Here is a 20,787-nt window from a genome sequence, read left to right as displayed (position 1 = left end):
AGCACTTCACCTCGTGCTCACCTTGATCACCACATCACCTATCCCATACCACTCTCCCCTCTGCACTTGCACGTTCTGATCACGCGCACGGCATAGTAGGTTTGTCTTCCCTCCCCACTATCTTCTTTGATGTATTTAATTTACTTAATTATTCATCATTGTTGTAATTACATTTTCTATCATCCCCTGTCCCCCTCCCTGTTGCTGTGTGGGCACTTTGAAACAGTATTTGCTTCCTGTATAAGCGCCTAAAAAGTGACCAATAAATAAATAGCAGGCTTGCCACCCTAGTCCCAAAGGGGGTAGCTCCCCCTCAGGGGCGGGGGTGTGTAGAGGGGAGGGCCAAATTCTCTGGATTCTCCAAACGGCACAGCACAGACTCTAAGAGGGCCTAATCTCTTTGAATTGCGTGAACAAGGTAACTTCTGGGTGGAGGACCAGCTCGGCATTGGATAAACTGGTCCTTAATGTCACCGTTTCATTACACGGCACACGCCAACTAGGGAACCCCTTCCCCTACAATGGATGTGGTGCACAATACGCTTTTTATTTTGAGTAAACTACGGATTCTTTTTATGAGTAGGCCTCCAACCCGTCTCGCACCCAACCGCCACAAACGCCCCGTGTCACAATGTACTAGGAACCAGGCCGGTGTGTTTCAATGAGATATTCATTAATTTACTATTTCATTAAAAAGGAAAATCAAACAAGTTCACAGCCACCAATGTTGTGGCAAAACAAAATGCAGCAATCTCTATGAAACATCCCATCTCTACTAAACAACCCTGTTAAGAGATACTATCACAGTTACTTCCTTTTTTTAATGGCAGTACAGAAAAATAATAATTTATCACAAAGTGATGGTACCAACAGTTATACACTCCCCCGTGCAACACCCCCCCCCCTTTCCTCCCGAAACATCAAAACTTGATTCCTTTGAATGGAAGGCAGTGGCAAGGAGTAGCAATATAGGGGGAAATTGAATTTAGGGTAAAGCCCACCACCCCCAGATGGGAAGCCAGCAAAGAAAGTGAAAACCTGTTTTTGGAGCAAAATGGAAGAATGGGATTTTGATTATTGCTCACAACTGCTAGGGGACAGAATAGGAGGACAGTCATATTGCTTACACTAAGGAGATGGGGAAAGTTTAGAGAATACTAATCAGCACACCAGGGCAAAAATAGAAATGAATTGGGAAAATCAGTTTTGGGAGAAAGCAAATGCAAAGGGAAAATACAGTGGCAAATGGAAATTTGTTTATACTGAATTTGAGGACAGGCAGCTCAATGAAGATGTCTGGCTTATAATAGGAAATCAATGGCAAGGACAGAGGCACATAACAGGTAGACTTCTAGGCAAAAGGGATTGCTTACAACGGAAACAACGGTTTGGGTTTAATAGGACAGATGCAAATAGGAATCTGTTTGGTAATGCACACAATACACTGACAAATTTGGTTTTCAGTTACAAGGAGACTCATTCCTTTGAGGTAACGCTTTAATGACTAGAACAATTAAATACAAACACCAGGAACAAGATGGTTGATTTCGAATTTCAACAATCTTGTACTGTGAATTTCAATGCGGGAATTAATTGATTTAGTTAAAAAATACCAAGGACTTACACAGACAACTGAGGTTTTTCAAAGGAGATATGCTAACATACACAAACAAATCAGAGATTTTTCTAGGGGGAGATGACTGGATTACACTGGCAATTTGGGGTTTTCATGGGGTATTGTATTAAATGTACTACTACAAAAATGAAGGGCTTTTGCCATTTAAGGCTGAGGTTATGTGCTACTTACAAAGCAAGCCTTGGTTTAGGATTCAGGAATGCCCGCTGGATCTCAGAACACTCTGGACAGCTAGGGAAAGGTGTCTAGTCACTGCACTCTCAAAGTAGGTAAGGTTCACCAGCCTTCTCTCCGTCCGCCCTCTTGTCTCCCAATTTTTGTCCCTCTGACCTAGTACAGTCCCCCTTATATAGCAAAAATTACATCACTAACTTTACAATCTAGAGGGAGTACCCTGTAATTATCCCTGCCGCTCGGATAGGAAAGTTACCATTACTCTCTCCGCCCCCTGACATGATTGGTTCAGGGGATGAGAGCACCAACTGTATGTTTGCATTTATTACAATTCTTTGTTCTCTTACCACTTTTTGGCAAAAATAGTAATGTCTCATAACTTCATAATTATACTAGCCACGGCCATGTGAAACAGATATGCTGTTTTAGCTGGTCATGGGGAATTAGATAAGTCGATCGTCAAATCCGTACGATGTAGTATGGCCATCTGGCACACTTTTGTTCTTTTCATAAAATGTATAACAGTTATGAATCTGCAAACGATCAAGCATGTTCCTAATTTCATTTTCCATCTTTTCACCAACTGTCATATTTGTCACCTGTTCAGATCAGCCAGAACCTAGTCTTAACTGGCCATTTCAGTCCCCAAAGTCCTAGGTAGATGCAATTTATGTCTTCAAAACAGCCTGGTAAGTACATGAAAAATTGTATGAAATTAAATTAATCAAATGAATCCTCATTCTGGTTGCTGCTCAAAATGCCTAAAAATGAAATCAGCCTTTTAATGTCAATTGGGAGTGTCTTGTTCCACCTGTGGGAGGGCCGCTTCATCCCCCACAGCCCTCTGTCTTCCTCTGGGCTCAGCCGGTGACCAGAGATTTTTATGATTCAAGAAATGGTTCTTTAATTTGCCATGAACAAAAAAAAAAGCCAAGCTGCTTTCGTTTGCCGTATTTAAAGGGCTGCTGTTCATGTGAAAGCAAAAGCCGTATTTGGTTGTAGTGTTTCATTCAGGTGAAATAAGAGCAAAACCAGGCCGTTTCTTGGTGCAGTGTTTAAATGCTGCTATTCAGGTGAGAGGGGCTTCTGTCTAGGGCCTTTAAATGCATCCCACATTGAAAAGGGTGACAAAACAAGCACTATCGCGCTTGATAATGTGTTTGAATGCTACTTTATCACAGGGAAGGAGATTTCCAAAGGTTTTTTTCAGCACACTTGACAAGGGGGATGGCTGCTACTTCGGCTCTCCCGATTCCTGATATTGAACTTCTGCCAGGTTTCACCAGGGCCCTATCCACTCGATATGCACTAGACTAGGGGATGTGTGCCACACTCAGGCTAGGGTGAATGAGGTGTTCCAGGAGTTCTACAAGAATCTCTATGAGGAGGGGTCCCTGATTCCGGGGGACTACCTGGAAGAAGTGTTGGGGGAGACAGCACTCCCTAGACTAAGCCAGGAAGCGAGGGACGGGCTTGAGGAGCCTATCACCCTGGAAGATATACATAGCACGATCACAGCTTTGCCGACAGGGAAGGCCCCCGGATCAGATGGGCTGCTGAGCGAATTTTATAAGGCATACGCATCAGAACTCGCCCCACACTTAATTCTTTCACCGAATCCTATGAGGTAGGCATCCTCACCCTTAGTTTTATGGAATCCACGATTATACCACTTATTAAACCTCACAAGCCCCCAACGTAGTGCAGCTCGCATAGGCCCCTCCTAATGCTCAATCAGGATAATAAGATGTTGACGTCTATTCTATCAAATAGGCTGAAGCGAGTGATACACACCCGGATCAAGCCGGCTATGTGCCAGGCCGCAGCATGGTCTGGAATCTGAGGAGGTTACATCATGTGATTGACAGAATGGCATCCTGGGAGGCTCCAGGAGCCATAGCCATGCTAGATGCGGCGAAGGCGTTTGACTCCATTAAATGGGGCTCTCCGTAGGTTTGGACGAATATATATTTGGTGGGTCCAACTGGTGTATACAAGACAGATGGCAAGAGTGAAAACAGGCAGGAGCATTTCGGTAGCATGGGAATTGAAAAAAGGAGCAAGACAAGGTTGTCCAATGTCCTCGCTGCTTTACATCCTTGACATGGAACCCATAGCACAGTACCTCAGGGGGGAATGTATAGAGGCGGGTTTGGAAGTAAATGGGACCAGACATCTGATATTGCTTTATGCTGATGATACACTGGTGTATATCCAGAACCCTGAAGACAACCTAGAGTTAGTATTGGAGTCCCTAGCACTATTTTCGAATCTGTTGGTATCACGATTAGCACAGACAAATTAGCCGTTTCCAATAGTGGGGTGACACGGGACGGAGCTGAAGGCTATGCCTGTTCTGGCCCTGCAGTGGAAAACAACAACATTTAGGTAGCTGGCAGTCAATGTATACCATGACGGGCTCAATGCAATAGAGGGCATTAGGAGCTCAATGAGGTTCTGCGCTAAGTTGCCACTGGCGATGATGGGGAGGGCGGCCCTGCTGAAAATGATGGTACTCCTTAGGCTGCTACACTTCTTTGTCATTGTCCCGTTCTACATACCAAAATATTTTTTTAAGACACTGGACAGCATTTGTAGAAGCTTTCTGTGGCTGAATGGGAGGAATAGGATTGTGTTGTCCATACTGCATAGGTCACATGAGGAAAGAGGCATCAGGGTCCCAAATCTTGAGCTCTATTATGTAGTGAGGCAGTTGAAATTCTTGGTGGAATGGCTAGCAGATGATCGCACGCAGGACACACGAATGTTGCAACCCATTGGGGCATGCCACTATCTAAAGGAATTAATATGGCTTGGAAAGCCCCGAGGAGGGCAATGCTCGCACTTAGTGTCCCTGGGGGTGACAATGTGGGATAGGGAACTCGCAACGATAGGGCTCAGGGACCCATTTTTGGTACAGGTCCCCCTGTTCTCTGCGGTAGCATTCACTGCACAGGTGAGGTTGGGTATAAAAGCACACTGGGAATCGCATGGGGTGGCCCCAATAGGGGACTTATTGCATAATACCTCTTTCATACCCTTTGCAGAACTGGCAGAACACACAGGGTTGCATAACGGCCAAGATTTAGAACATGGCATAATTAAAAAAGATCATACTTTGATGGCCTGCGCACAGCGAACTACAGGAGAAGCATTCTATGGTGGACACGCTGTACGACATATCCTAGGGAGGGCATGCAATATCACAAATATGACTTTTTACTAACTAATAGGCCCCCATCCCTCTTAGAAATAAGTGACAAATGGAAGGAAGAATTCTGACCAACCTTTACTGATGAGGGGTGTCACTGAGATACCATAATAAAGTGTCCCGGAACTCGAGGCTGCAGCTTATTCAACTGTTACGCACAGAGCATACATTAGGTATCCAGTTAATATGTCGAAGAAAAAAAATTCGAATGACAAAAATGTAGAAAAAATGATACCAAAAAAAAAAGTTTGTCTAATTTTTTAATTTACATGTTTTTTTTGTTTCGCGAGTAAAAAAAAAAGGATTAAAAAAAGGGGGGTTGGAGGGAACCCCCCATTTCAAACAATTAAAAAAAAAGACATTCGAAATTTTGTTTTTAGGTATAATTTCTTTCGACATTTTGGCATTTGAAATTATGTAATTTGAAATTGTCACTATAAACCCATACATGACACCTCAGAGGATCTCTAAATTTCCTGGAGCAGGGGAGAAAGAGTGCTCCAGGTGTAGGGCGGTAGATGCAGGGATCTTGCACATGTTTTGGGCGTGCCCAGTAGTGGTGCAATATTGGCAAGGGGTGGCGGATATATTGGGGAGGGGTGTGACTAGACGTGTTTTTCCCGGGGGCATGCCTGTTGGGTCTTTTCTCGCGCCCCAAGAGAGCCAAGCATATCCGTAAATTGAAGGATTTGGCATGTATCCTAGCCAAACGAAGAATTACCATGGCATGGAAGTCCCCTAGGGGCCCAGAAGTGGGAGAGTGGTGGAGGGACTTGAAGTAGGCGTTGGCTTAAACAGCGGCATGGATGGGGGCAGTGGATGGCAGTTGGGGTGAACTCATAATGCGAGTCACGGAATGGGGAGCCTCATTACAAACCTTGTTTGAGAGGGGGCTGGCACCGAGGCATTGGGGGGATGGGGAGGCTAAAGACTTGCATAGAGGGGATGATGGGTCTCAGACTTAAAAGGGATAAGGTGGTGATAGGACAATAGTTTTGCAGGCAGAAAAGGGGTTGGGGAATTGGGATGGAGGGGGAGAAGGGTTGGTTCTACGTGTGGGTTGATTCAGTACGTTGCAACAGCTTTGGGTGCTGCATGTTGCAGTGCTGTGAAATGTTTTCCTTTGTGTATTAAAAACTAAAAAAACATAAATTAAAAAAGTAATCTTCCTCATGGCAGTACTTTGCAGGAGAGTGAACCAAGTGGGCCTAGCACAAAGGGGAGGAAAGCAAGGGTTTGGATTCCAAGCGAATAAGGATCTGATACACTAAACAAAACCAAGGAAGTACCAAGGGAGTCTCCCTCAAGAGAGTGGCAGAGATAAGCCCACTGGCCCACCAGTGAAGGGTCTGAGAACCTGTCCACAATCGCAGTAGGGAAGAACCCTCTGGCCACCAGGGATGGATCTGGGACCCTGTCCGTCGCAAACAGTGGGGAAGAGGAAACTACTGGTGATAAAAGAAGGGTCTGGGACCCCAACAAAGAGACATTAAAACAGGAAGGACATCTTCCTCATCATAGTGGCAGAGAGAAGTCCACTAGTCACAAGAGAAGGATCTGGGATCCTAAGAGGATTTGGGACATTGTTGAAAGCAAGTTACAAAGGCAAAACATCCATCAGTCTGAAAGCAGTAATTATGAAGTAAAACCAGGAGAAGGGAGTCATTCTACTTGTAACACAACAGAAGTAGAGAGATGCCAGTGGAAAGGAGTCATTACCCCTGGTTTTATTATAACTTGTACAGAATCACACCAGGAGAAGGAAGCCATTCTCCTGAAAAAGAACATTGTGTAAACACTGTTTGAAACCTGCAAGTCAGGGCAAGGGAGTCATTCCCCCTGGTGTTTATTTTAAGGAATATTTTGGTTAAGCAGCAATCCAGAAGTAGAAGAAAGGAGCAGCTGTCCTTAATGAAGGAACTTTGTGTTAGTTTACTCTCAAGTGTTATAGTGTGAGGGATAGAAATAGGTTTTTGACTCGGGAAGGTGGTTTATACTTTGACAGACATTCTAACAGACCCTTTTAATATTAGTTTTGAGGCAGAAATTGGAAATTAGGGATAGCAAGGACCTCGTTTCCATTTTCCTAAATGAGTTTATAACCAAAATCATGCCACATTTGTGTCGGTCTCCTTCTTCGACACCCTTACAACATAGACCCTGGGAGAGAGGGGAATTCTACAACATCCCTCAAATACCACCTCAAAGAATCTTGCGACTCTGCCTGTGTTTTACCTAGTAGGAATGCTACCCTTTGTTGCATTGTCCCTTCCGGGATCAGGTGTAGAAATGAGTCTTGAACTTCCTCATTCTACAAAGCCCTTGCCCACACTTAATTTTTTTCTAAATTCTCATGCCTGAACCATTGTTAGCAGTGCAAGCCTGATCAACGAAAGGCTCCTTACTTACGATCACAAGAGTACTATATCTCCTGCCACTTACAACCTTCAGAAAAATGTATCATTCGGTAAGTTTGATGCATTTAAGAAAGGGAACATTTTAATTAACATTGAGACCTATTTCCTTTTAGACAATGGTAGTTAGGTAATTAGAGTGCAAATGTTCTTCTGTTTTATGAAGTCACACAGTAACTGTGACTCATTGCAATCTAGCAAATATTTTTGGTGCAAAATATATTCCATATTAATTTCAGTTTTATTTTGCCACAGGTAACAGCATATCTTAATTGGTTGGTGCGCATGTCTTCTGAACTGGAAACTAATATTGTTGCAGTTGAACGAGTCAAAGAATATTCAGAAATGGAAAAAGAGGTATGAAAATATTTAGTGCTGTGTATATTTGATACATTATTATGATCGTTTTATTTTGGTTAGACAGTGCATTTGTAGTGTTAATACTGTGAATGCATAGTGTTGATAAGGTAACATGTTATTTAGTCTCTGTAGACAGCAACTTCAAAAACGTATCTCATGCTTGCCGTTAAAAATGCAGCCTTTGTTACAACTAGTAAGTGAATAATTAGACCTATGACGGGCACTTGAAACTAGTTGTTTTGTTTGAAATTAAGTAAAAGTAATATAAGTAGTCTTCTGTTGTAGCCGATTCAATAAATGTGGGAAACCATATGATTCTGATCAGACCTCAATACCTATGCATCTATGTCAACACAGCACAACAGCAATTCCCCAAAACAAATCTCTTGCGCCCATGCTCAATTGTTTATGCAAGTCAAGGCAGCGACAAAGCTCCAAATGGTAAACTGCAAATACTATGGTCATTTAACTGATTCATAAGTTTGGTGCTGTTGTGCCACAACTCTACAGTGTTTAGATCAGACTTAATTATTCAAAAGAAAAAAATTAAGAGCTCTTCAAAGTCCATCAATATAGTGTGTCATTAGTGCTATTAATTTATCATTTCAAAAGGCTTCTTTCCATAGAAGGTAATGTCATAACTGTTATAAATGATCCAATAGTTGCCATTCACATGTTTATCCCTGTCTTTATCAAGGCATTAATTCACTTTCCATTGCGAACAAAATCATGAAATGCTAACAGAAGGTGACTGTCTTAAGTTGAACCCAACGTAGGACTAGTACTAGATGTGTACACACAGCAGAGATATATACAACAGAAAAATCAAATTCTAGTGATAGTTATACCACTGAAATATAAATAATTTAAAAGTTAATTGATACCCATGCATATGATTTTTATTTTCAATGCCATTATATGCAGTTGAGGTACATGTTATCCATGAACCACATTGTGGAAATATCAAACTTTCCAGGTGAGACTTCGAGTTTGGACAAGCCTTAAAGTCCTTGAGCAAAGTATACATTGGTCCTCTGCTTAATGCCAGTCGGTGGGGTATTAACCAAATACTGATTTACCATTAAAATGGATGTCTTCCTCCCTCCCACGGATTCTTCTTCTATGTGCTACTTCCCAGCGGAGCTGATTTTGGAAAACGTTATCACCAGAAGAGAACACTTCGGGCCAGTATACATTGAGGCACCATGATCTTTTTTCTAAGCAGTGCACTTGCTTGAGAAACATGGCTTCTTTAGAATGTTTGTCTGTTTTCACGTCATGCTGAATCCCATGAAGACCTCAGGGTTTAAACTGTACATTGACTGTGGGCGCCAGATGTCTGTTTCCGAACCCCACATAGTTGGTTCATACTTTCTGGGGTTCGGTTGCAACAGGTAGGCTTTCAGGTCGTGTCAATCGATTCATGCCAAGGCACTTCAGCAATGTGCTGGACATTTTCTTTCTTTTTTCCACAAGGAAATATGCGTTAGGCAGTCCTGTTAGATGTCTCTGGGTGCGGAGTGTTGTACAGAAGAATATATCCTGATCTGCAAGGATAAGAAACCCCATTCCCATGGCTGTTCCTTGAAACTACATTCTTCATCCAGGAACAGATGCTAGCACTCCATGGACTCCCCTGAAGACAAAGCACCATGGGTACCTTTCCCTACCCTCTCCTCTATGTTGGATGAATGGGTTATCACACAAGAGGCCCAGGGTGCAGAGGCCTACTGGGAAATCTCCATCTAAAGATGTGGCAGTACTATCTGGAGAAAGGGAATGGGGCTTACAAGCACCTTTTGAATCCTCCTCCATCCCTCCATAGCCTTCCTCTCTCACACTGCCTACAGGTAAGTTGCGTGTCAGAGGTTGGCCCTAAAATACGATCACTACGGGACAGTTGTCTGTGGCCATACTTATTGGCTACCCTGCTGTCTTGTTACCGTCAGAATAGAGGTACACAGGACACCTAGGGAGCAGGTGAACTGGGGCAGACAGCTAGGCACCTAAATGAGAGGGAGAAAAAGAAAGATGTTAGATACAGTTTATAGTCTACGTCCCCCTTTCCAGGCTATGTAACCCTAAGTATCTGATTGTAACTTGTGGAGAAGAATGAATCACCAGAGGAAGTCGTCCAAGAAGAAGAAAGCCGGAATGTCTATATAAGGAAGAACAGACCAGAAACCGCGTTCATTGTATAATAGAAAGAAAAAAGGTGGGGGGGGGAGGAATGCAAGAACTCCCGGACGGCACAAGGGCATGCGCTAATGGGCTCCAGTAACCCAGTGAGGATGTTGTCAGTGTAGTCACAATCGTTAGTTGGGTAAATCCTGGGTCGAAGAGAGAGAGGCAGAGGAAAGGTGCAGAGATGCTCTCCAAAGTAGCCAATCAAGGCTAGAAATTCCAAGAGTCGGTACAAAAAGAAGGGAAAGGCAGAGGCAATCCGGTAGGCAGGCAAAAAGGTCCAGTACACAGCAATGGAGGAATAGTCGATGGGCAAATTTGAGGCAATCTGGTGGGCAGGCAAAAGGGTCTGCGACACGGCAGTCAGAAAAAGAATATAGGAATGCAGAAATGCAGGACAAACGGAACAGGAACTGACCGGGAAGTTTGAGCGCTGAATTCTGTACTCATTGAGCCTCATTACCAGTCTGGCAGTAACCCTGCCAGTGATACTGGCAGGTTGCTGCCAGACCCGAAAAAATGTACTGGCGCCTGGCTTTCCGGTAACACCGGGGTATTACAACCCGGGTAGTCGGGCGCCGGTAATTCTCTTAAACCCCCTTTCCCATGGGAGTGGGGACTACGGAAGCATCAGCACCGTTAATAACGTTGCTGTTGCTTCCGTGACGGCTTGCCTACTGTTGCGGCTGTGTCTGACAGGGTCTGCCCTGTCGGGCATAGCGGCTCCGGCAGGCAAACCCGTAGTGTGCCGGTCTGGAAACAATGGTGCCGGCACTGTTGTTTCCGGACCGCGAAACTTGTAATGAGGCCCATTGTATCTACAGCGAGTGGTTCCGGCTTCCACTTAACATTGATTGATGACTTGTGGAAGCTATCTGCTGTGAGGTGACCACGGTTCTGCTGCGAACTGTAGTCCGTGTCCCCATGCATCATGGTAATTGCCAACGTGCCCAGATGGTCACTTGTTGCCAGCTACGGCCGCGGCCAGGTCTCATGACAGTAAGCCATTAGTAGGGTAATCTGTCAGTAGGGTGGTGCAGGTTAGTTATGTGAGTACACGAGGTGGAGGAGGGCATCAGAGAGACCCGAGGAGGTGACGGCGAAAGAAGTGCATAGGCTATTGGAGAGAGGGGGGGGTCTGTGGAGTTTTTGTTCTTGAGAGTAAGGAGCGAGCGCAGTAGGAGTAGGGAGGAGGTAGTAGTTGGGAGTGGGAGTAGTGTTAGCGAGAGCAGTAGAGCAGCAGTTAGGAAGAGGTGTTATAAGTGGTAGTAGCAGCCGTGAAGAGTAAGGCAAGAGGGAGGAGAGGTAGTTTGGTAGTGGTGTTATCTTAGTGGTAGTAGCAAAAGAGTGGTAGTAGAAGTAGATGGGCTTTAATAGCAAGAGGGAGTAAGAAAATAGGAGTGGTGATAAGAGCAGAGAGATGGAGCTGGTAACAGCGGTGTAGTAGGGACAAAGAGGTAGTGTAAGAGGCAAAATACACCATTGTACATAGTAGGTGGTAGTGGCAGAAATAATTGGAAAGACTGAGAAGCAGAACAGAAGGATAAGTATGATCAAAGTGTATAGGTAGGAAGGCAGAGTGAAAGAGCAGACGGACAAACACATGGTGGGAGAAGAACATCTGGAGACCCAGTCTAGGAGAGGGTCAGGTAGCAATGTTTGTGCCTGCAGTGAGAGTGGCACAATGTGGAAGAAGGCAACATCCCTAATTCCCTAGAATACGAAGCCAATAAGGGTAGAGAGAGCTTGAAGACCCCTAGGGAGTCAGCCATCCAGTGTTTTAGGGAAAGCCACCTGCAGCATAAGACAGACAACAGATAGTTGCTACAGACAGGTAAGCCCTACTATCACCCAATGAGGACGACCCTTGGGAGCCCAAAAGAGAGAGAGAGAGAGAGAGAGAGAGAGAGAGAGGGGGTCATCCCTAGGGCCAACTTGCCTAAAGACCTTGGTAGGCCATAACAATTTCCCAGAGAACCCTTGCCCAAACTATTTGTAAAGTCTCCAGTACACACCCTTGGGACTACTTGTGGAGTCCACGGCAACACTTTGGGACAAAGGCCGACAAGTCCCTCCAGAGGGTCTAGTACTGGAAGGTGACCACCAAGACCCTGGGTCTGGCAGTTCAGCACCAGCAGTGTGCTGCCCCATGGGTAGAGGAAAGGGATTTCAACCCTTCCCCTCAAATATGCCCACAGGGGCTCTAGCTCAAGGGGGAAGGGCCAAGGCGTGTCCGCCTCAACTGTGCCCTTAGCAGTCCCAGGTGAAAGCCCATGTGAATGAGACTTCTACAATACATCCCTTCTTGGGGGGGATGGGAATTTCCCTGTTTGGTGTTGAATGGTGCCCCACCAAGTATGATGAATGGACCCTACATGTTGTTCACCAGAGTTATTGTCTCCCCTTTTGCTCAATGCCCTTCATACCTTTCCCCCTTTCTCCCAGCCAATTGTTGCCTCTGGGCCATCTCTTTTTGGAAGAAGTCATCAGCTTCTGCCGAAGTGCACTATAGACTTGGTGCCCTGCTCAAAACAAGACCGGCTGGTACAGTCAATTTTCTGCTGCAGAAAAAAGTCCCATACTGGATCTGAGGCTCTTTATCAGAATGACTACTGTAACCCAAATCCTTAAAGCCCTCGATGCGCATGACTGGCTGGTTTCACTGGATCTGCAGGATGCCTTCTACCATGTGCCGATTCACAGGAAGCCCTGGAAGTACCTGAGATTCATAGTTGGCCATTGCCACTACCAGTTCAAAGTTGTGCAGTTTGGTCTGTCTTCAGCACCCAGGGTCTTCACCAAACTGCTTGCAGAGGTAGCTGCTCTCATCAGGAGAGAAAGCATTCATGTCTTTCCCTACTTGAATGACTGGCTTGTCCAGGCTCGCTCCCCCGACCAGGTGTCGGAACATCTGTTCTCTATGTGCAGTCTGTTGCACAGCTTGTTTCTCCCTGAACCTTAAGAAGCCTCAGGTTTCGTCATTTAGCTGTGCAGTCTTGGGCACTCGCCTGGGAATGCTCTTGCCGCCCAAGGAAAGAGTGGCAAACATCTCCAAGATGGTTGTCTTCCAATCACAGGAGAGAGTCCAATGTTAACAGAAAGTCACAGCATGGGACTAAGGAGTATGATGTTGCATCCGACTGTGGAATTTGAGACTTCAGAGGGATAAGATGGCTTTTCCTGTAATTGATATTAACTTGATTCAATATAGATAAATACCACTTTCAGTGGTGAGTAAGGCTGGTAACAGCCCGCCAGCCTGAGCTGGGTAGGCCTGAATGCAGCCCAACTGCCCCTGAAAGAGGTATTTATCGCTATTAGCACCCCAGCCGCCCACTGGGCTGCTGATACCTTTATTCATATTTATGGTAAACGGGCTTAGCATGATTAACGTACACCTACTTCACTCAAAGACAAATACATCCACAGTTGAAAATAACTAACTCTCCTGGCTAAAGGTTGCGCAAGTGAGTGAGAAGGGATGTGGGGGGTTAGGGGGGACTCTAGTGAGGGAGTGAAGCTGCGGAAATCAGGTGAGGTACTCCAGTGGGTGGCTCAGAGCACCCACAACAACATGGCAACCAGGAGAGAGGTGCATGGGGACCATCATGGAGCACAAGTAGTTACTTGCCGATTCCTTCGACCATTCCCTTCCATGGGTACTAATATATAATATCATCAAAGATCAAAGACATCTAGAGAATGAATATAGTGTTTGCTCTTGCAGTATGTTTGTAGATGTATAGACTGTAACGAAAAGTCTACTTAGCTTTGTGTATTCATAATGTACGAGCAAAAACAAAGCTAGTGTAAGCAAAGGCATTCTAGTGGACCGCTTAGCAGGCAGAGAAGTGGGCAAATTAGGTTTAAAATTGTAGTTTGTGCACTGTCACTTTTAGGGTAGCTGATGAGATAGAATGTCAAGGAGTTTGCAAACAGCTCATGGGTTGAGCACCAGCTTCACAGATATATATGTAACAGCATGTTACAAAACTAGGGGTTTCATCAAAAACATTTAGCTGAGTGGTAATGTATATTTTTAAAAGTGTGCCCTCATGCTTGTCTTCACAGTTACAAATCGTTCACAACTAAGCAATATGCCCCGAGCGGTTGGGGCATTACTGAGTCAGGTAGCCTTAACAAAGACCCTGGGGCATTACCTGAATCGGTAATGCACCCGCCGTGAGGTGTATATTGCTAAAATTCCCCCGGCCCGCAAGATCTGCGTGACCGGAGTACTAAAAGCAGTTTTTCTGTTCCGAAATGCTGCAGCGTTTCGGGACAGAAAAAAAAAGACCAATAAAATGGCGGCTGGGAAAGGGAAAACTGAGTCCGTTTTCCCTTTCTGTGTTGGCCATCGGGAGCGGATGCGCTGGGAACAGAAGTGTTCCCAGCGCGTTTGCTCCCGAAAGACGACAGAGTTGACGGTAAGTTGGGGTTGGGGGGGTGGGGGAGGTGGGGAAAAGAAAAAAAAATAGACGTACCGAAGGCAGCCTTCAGCTGTGTGGAGGCTCGGAGCAGGGATGACCCCGCTCCGAGCCGCTACACGGCTGGAGGCTGCCACGCCGCCCGCCATGGGCAAAGGAGGCAGAAGGTAAGTGGGGTGGGCTGGGGATGGTGGGAGGAAAGGAAAAAACAAAAAAAACACTTAAGTCCCCGGCGGGAGGGCCAAGGCAGCTTCTCAGCCATGTGGAGGCTAGGAGCGGGGATAGCCCCGCTTCGAGCCTTCTCATTGGCTGAAGGGATGCCATGCCCCCTCCGTCGGGAACAATGGCAGTGGAATCCCGGCCGCATACTGCCCCGGCGAGGGCCAATCAGAATGCTTGTTTCATTCAGTTTGAGCCGTCGCCGGGTACATATGAGATTTACACTAGCCTAAACTGAGCTTTACTGAAAAAGATTAGCTAATTCAGTTTTGTATTATACTTGTATAGTAGCCATGCTTTATTTAAGCTTTATGTAACTTACCTTTTTAGGAATGGAGTTGCAGGACTGACTTTAAAGTTCACATGTACTGGTCCTTGCAAAACAGAATATAGTTAACGTGATAAAAGTATCATGATTACTGCTGGTTTGCAATTATTTAAAAAAAGAAACTGTTGGGGCGTGGCTAGGCAGCACGCCATGCGGCTGTGTTTCCCTTGAGCTCCGCATCAAGGTGCCCAAGCCATGCTATTTTATCATCTTGACATGGAATTTCCTGCCTGAAGTCACCCGCTGGGTGATTATGAAGATATACCAACGCAGCGGAGAGCTTTGGAGACCAAAACTCACCATATGAAGCCCGTTACTCGAGTACGAACTTCGGCGGCAACAGAGAAGAAAATGGCGGCGCGCGCCATTCGAGACAGTCACTGAGAGAGCGGGTGACTGATTCCGCCGTGTCAGTGCTGGGACGCTGGGACGTCCTCGACCCGAAAACTTTGGGATGCGGCTCGGCGGGTAGCTTCCAACTGCCCCTGCCAAAATCCCCAGGAGACCGCAGCAGCTTGCCTGGATCGAGGGAGCCCTCCGACGGAGAGCCTAGGAGAGGAGGAGGAGCGTTGTTGCAGGCAGGGACCGCCCAGTGACCTACCTGGAGGCGGGATGGCCCTCTGCTGGGGCGACCAGAACTGAGAAGCCGGAGCGGTGTAATCTCGGGTAGGCCGGAGCGGGCTGAGGGCTTTGCTCTGCCGGGCTCCACTGCGCAGCGCCGCCCCTGGGAGCCTGCCTGCTGGGGGCGGCGCGTAAAACCAGCGTTAAGCCCCGGAGAGCCAGAGGACCGAGCGAGGCGGCCCCCCCCCCCAGCCCCCCAAATGGACTGTGACCATCGGAGGAGTTGGATGGGCTCCACCGATGCTTGATGCAGTCTTGCCATAAGGTGGGGACACAGGGGCACCGGAATCCCCTGATCGTTGAGCCAGAGACTGATGAAGAGGTGCAGAGACACCACGAGGCAGGAGCGCGGTCCCCACTGCACGCCTAACACCCATGAAGTGCAAACCCGCCTGGATCTGACCCATAGAGCACTGGTGAGTGTTACACCATCCCGGGGGGGAGCGGAGATCCCTTCTCCCTTTAAATGAACACCCTTTACACTGGAACAACCCCAAAGGATCTCCCAAGGGTCTGAAATAAAATCGTGCAGAAACATGGGGAGAGACCTGCCACCCTCCGCAGGGCCTATCTGACCACGCCACATTAAAACACCAGAGGCTGGCCCTGCGCACCCGGCATCTCTCGCTCCCCCAGTGGTACTGGGACCAGAAGCAGAAGACCCCAACACCCACCCCAAGGGATGCCCAAAACTGGGGTAAAAAAGAAGGGCCACGGCATACAGGCCTACCTGGCACCACAACCCGTGGACCTACCTCCCACACGCATGGTCACGGCTGAAATTCACCCTGCTCCATCTCCAAATTTGCCCCCAAACATGGTGATGTCCAAGGAGGAATTGGAGCGAATGCTTAGATCCTTCAAACAGGACATTACCCAAGAGATTAAGGAAGAGATAAAGACCTCTAAAGACTCTTTGGCTCAGTCCCTCGCAGACCTTACCTCTCACCTTGTGGGGGATAGAATCCAGGGTCAACAACCTGGAAAACACAGCATGTGAACAATCTCATAACAACGAGGCCCTAGCAGAAAGGGTGAAGGTCATTGAGGAGCAGCTTGAAGATATATGGGCAAAGCAGGCCGACTTGGAAAACAGGTCGAGACGGAATAATGTGTGCCTCCGTGGGGTCCCCCGATGGATCCCCGACCAGGATCTAGCGGAATATGTAGAGACATTGTTCAGATCCCTTCTCGACCTCTCGCCAAATGAAGAATTACAGCTAGATGGAACCCACCGGGTATATTCCTCAGCCCAAATTAAAAGGAATATGACACCATATGTGCTCACCCTGGTACACTTTTTTCGCCAGAAAGAAGCGATCATGGCGGCAGCTAGGAATTCGGACTCTATACAATTCCAAGGCACAAAGGTTCAGCTTTTCCAGGACTTGGCCCCCCGACACTCTGGCATGTAAACGGCGTCTGCAGAGGGTGACTTCCTGGCTGAGAACCCGGAAGGTCCGCTATCGCTGGGGGTTTCCTTGTAAGCTGATCTTTGACTTCCATAGTCAACATTATGTAATCTCTTCTGAGGAACAAGCGAGAGTCCTGATGTTGGAGGTGCCTGATAACGGTGAGTTAAACTCTCACGCTCAGAACATGGATGGGTCTACTCCACAACCCCTGCTGAAAACCGGACGAGGGAAAACACGGCGGCGGCACCAATCTGCGACACATCCGTGCCAGGAACTTGGCCTAGAGAAAACCACCAACCCTGAGGAACCCTCAGCCCGGAATCCGAGGAAGGCTGGGCTGCCACCTGACCCGACCGTAGTAAACATTAATGTCCCGCGGTGAGAAGATAGTCACCTCGGAGGTCTCTACCAGGCCCCGACGCTTTTTGTCAAAGCAGACTCACCGCGGCAAAGCTGGGGATCTTGGACCTCTGAAGATGTCTTTCTTTTCTCTCTTTGGACGCACCCAGGGGCGCCATGCCTTCAGCCTTGGGCGCGAGACCAGGGGGAAACTGGTTTGTCCAAACATAAATTTGTAAGTTCCCCACCTCCACTGCATGCTCTATTTGGCGCTACGTAAGGGCAATGGCAATTTCCGTATGAAATGAAAATCGATAGACCTGAATCTATCCGAACCACCACACGCGTTAAACGTCTTACAGAACACTTAACACTCTCAGATGGGAAAGTTCCAAAATTACCTATCTTGGGGTGTATCTGACCCCGACCTATTCAGGCCTACGGAAAACTAACATCCACCCCTACTAAAGGACGCCAAGGAATCCTTACAGAAGTGGGCCCTTCAAGAGATATCTTGGCTGGGGCACATAAGCGCAGTCAAAATGACCTTGCTCTCAAGGCTTCTTTACACGCTGCCGGCACTCCATGTGCTCATTCCAGAGCGAGACTTACTAAACTTACACAAAGAGATAAATCGTTTTATCTGGCAGTGGAAAACACCCAGAATTCAGCGCAAGATCCTCACTTGAGGCAGACAGCTGGGAGGCCTCGGGCTCCCCTCTATATTAATATATTACCAAGCAACCCAAATTGCCCCCATCTTGAGCTAGACCAACCCAGTTGAACCCCCACCCCCCACACCCCCAAGTCGCAGGACATTGAACAATTGTTCTCCGGAGCGCACCTCTCCCATTTTCCCTTCCTTCCGCGAGAGTCTCGGACCTCCCAGAAACCCCACCTTCCGACTACGGGGTCAACCCTTCGTTGGGATAGACCGTGCAAACTAAGGGGATTACCTCCAGGATTGGGACCCCTCTCCCCAATCACGCAGAACCCAGCCTTTACTCCTGGGCTCCAGGTCAACTCCTATCAAAACTGGTCAAGAGAAGGACCCCTGAGACTGCAGGAGCTCTATAACTACAATGTCCCACTGACCTTTGCCCAATGCAAAGAGAAATGTACTCTCCCTGAGACCGAGAGATTTAAAAACATACAATTACGGCATTGGATTACCAACCCGACCACCAAAAATCGCCTCCTGGAAAATGTCCCAGAGGACGAGAAACTCTTACATGTTGGCATGGGCGAGAGAACTAGGAATTGAGATATCCCCGGAGTCATGGCAGAGAATCCTGCACATAGCGCATAGGTCCTGTAGATGCACGGCTGTAAGGGAATGTGCACTTAAGATCTGCTATCGATGGTATTTCTCCCTGCAGAGGGTACATGGGATAAACCCGGAATACCCGGTCACGTGCTGGCACGGCTGCGGGGCGAAGGGAGATCTGGGTCACCTGTGGTGGCACTGCCTGGTCATTCAAACTTACTGGTTGGGAATTAGGTCAAAGATCAAAGACATATGTGGAATCCTACTCCCCATGAACCCGCTAGTAATGCTGCTAGGCGACTCACCAGAAGATGGGTCTTACCCCCGCTCTGGCCCTATTGCTCGCCTAATTACTCAACTACTTATGGCGGCCCCACTTACACGAGCGTGATTCTGGAAGGAAATAGAGGGCCCCCACATAGCATACTGGTGGGTAAAGGTATGGGAACTCCTGGGAGTGGACAAATTAACAGCGGCGATAGAAAGTCAGACACCCAAATTCACAAGTGTCTGGGGACCATTTTTGGATCACGTCGCAGAAAAAGAACATATGTTTTTCCAGCCCAGACACGGTGAAAGTAGCCACCAGATGGACATCTGACAGGGGGGGGGGGTGCAGCCCCTCATTGCGGAATGCAGTGATTTGTTGGTAACTTTGGTGAGGTTGCTTCCCCTTTTATTTTTTTATTTTTATTTTGCTGTTTCTCCTGCTTTTCCTCAGGTCAAAGTGCTACAGGATGTTAAGCTACACTATCCTATTTCCTGAGGATGTTTATGAACTTCTATATACTTCATGAATTACAAAAATGTCAAAATGAAATGTTGATGTTTGATCAAGAGACTAACTGTTGGAACAATCGCAGCAACAAACTATGAACTTAGCCTTCTTACAAATGCTGCTAAAATCATTATGACTGATGAATTGCAAAAGCTGTTGAATTAGATTATTGATTCATAGATTTTGAGATTAACTATGTTACCACTTGCAATGACATTTGATGAATTTAATGTTTAATCAATATTTCAATAAAGATTTTGATAAAAAAAAGAAACTGTTTCCTGGTTGACACTCCCACATAAGTCCTTGGCACTTGTAAGAGTTGAGGAGATAGTTAATGCTTCACTCTCTTAGACCATTTGAACTTGTTATGAACAAAGGAAGGAGAGATTGTAGAACCCACGGGACAAGAAAAGAATGCACGGTATGCCGTTTTCTTTGAACATGACAATTTAAATCACCAGCTGTGCTATACAAGAATCAAAATGGTTAGCAAACCTTCAGAATTACATACATTGTGATGGGATACTGCAAATTGTATGCCTTGCTGGGGAAAGTGCAGAGCATGTTTGTGTCTCTCCACGCACCCTAAGGTGTTGAGGCAAAAAATGCTACGTTTTCCGTTGCCAGGAGTAAATCAACTTCAGAGACAGCTGGATAGGTCTACTTTGGCAAAGGCCGTATATGCCAAGCCTACACTAGAGACCCTAGTTCCAGAGCTGTCTTCCAGGCTGGAGGGAAGGGTTGAAAAGAAGATGCACCAACAGCACTCACATAGTCGGTATCTTTCCAAAACACTACTTTTTCAAGAAAGGCAACAAAAATCCTAGTCCCAAATTTCCGAGTCTGTTGGCAGTGCTCCTCAACTCATTTAGGCAAGTTAAAAACTGTCCTTCCCAACCTAATACGCTCTTTTGGGACACCTTTAGGGTGGCCAGATTGTGGGTGTCCCCCACCCACCCTGAAACAGGCCTTTTAGTCTACTGCTGTAGAGCACTACACAGAAAACCATTGCCATTGGCCCAGTACCGCCAAACATTTTGTTCAATGCTGTTGGCAGTGTTAATGACACATTTTGCACTTCATTCCTTTCAGGAGGTGCATGTCCATTTTGTGCTTGAGGAACATGACATTTGGCTTGCAGTCTGATATTTAATACAGAGAACTGGGCCTCCATTAACAGTTCACTCCTGGGGGTAAGGTAGATCCATTGCTTTTGGACCTAGCTGAGTCTTTACAGGATGTCAGTACCCTGGTTACATCTGCTGATTCAGATGTTGGCCGGGCTCCATGTCTCATGTTTGTCATCAGCTATGATTTTGGGACATTTGTTGTTGTGAAGGATGTGAACCCCTTGGGTTTGCCGTCTCCATCTGAGGAGGCCTTTTTATTTTTTTATTTTTGTTTACAGCTG

General features: G+C 46.6%; 1 protein-coding gene across 2 annotated transcripts in view; it reads left to right on the top strand.

Annotated features, from left to right (window-relative positions):
• Nucleotides 1–20,787, top strand: part of ABCC1 (ATP binding cassette subfamily C member 1 (ABCC1 blood group)) — a 2,255,476-nt gene that overhangs the window by 1,688,892 nt on the left and 545,797 nt on the right. For both annotated transcript variants that reach the window (XM_069647115.1, XM_069647114.1), the window contains one exon: nucleotides 7,691–7,792. In XM_069647115.1, the coding sequence (XP_069503216.1) occupies nucleotides 7,691–7,792 (102 nt within the window). The remainder of the gene's footprint in view (nucleotides 1–7,690; nucleotides 7,793–20,787) is intronic.

Source organism: Ambystoma mexicanum, chromosome 2q (genome assembly GCF_040938575.1).
Source record: "Ambystoma mexicanum isolate Mex_15411 chromosome 2q, UKY_AmexF1_1, whole genome shotgun sequence".
NCBI classification, from domain to species: Eukaryota; Metazoa; Chordata; class Amphibia; order Caudata; family Ambystomatidae; genus Ambystoma; species Ambystoma mexicanum.
This window is presented reverse-complemented; position numbering and strand designations above follow the sequence as displayed.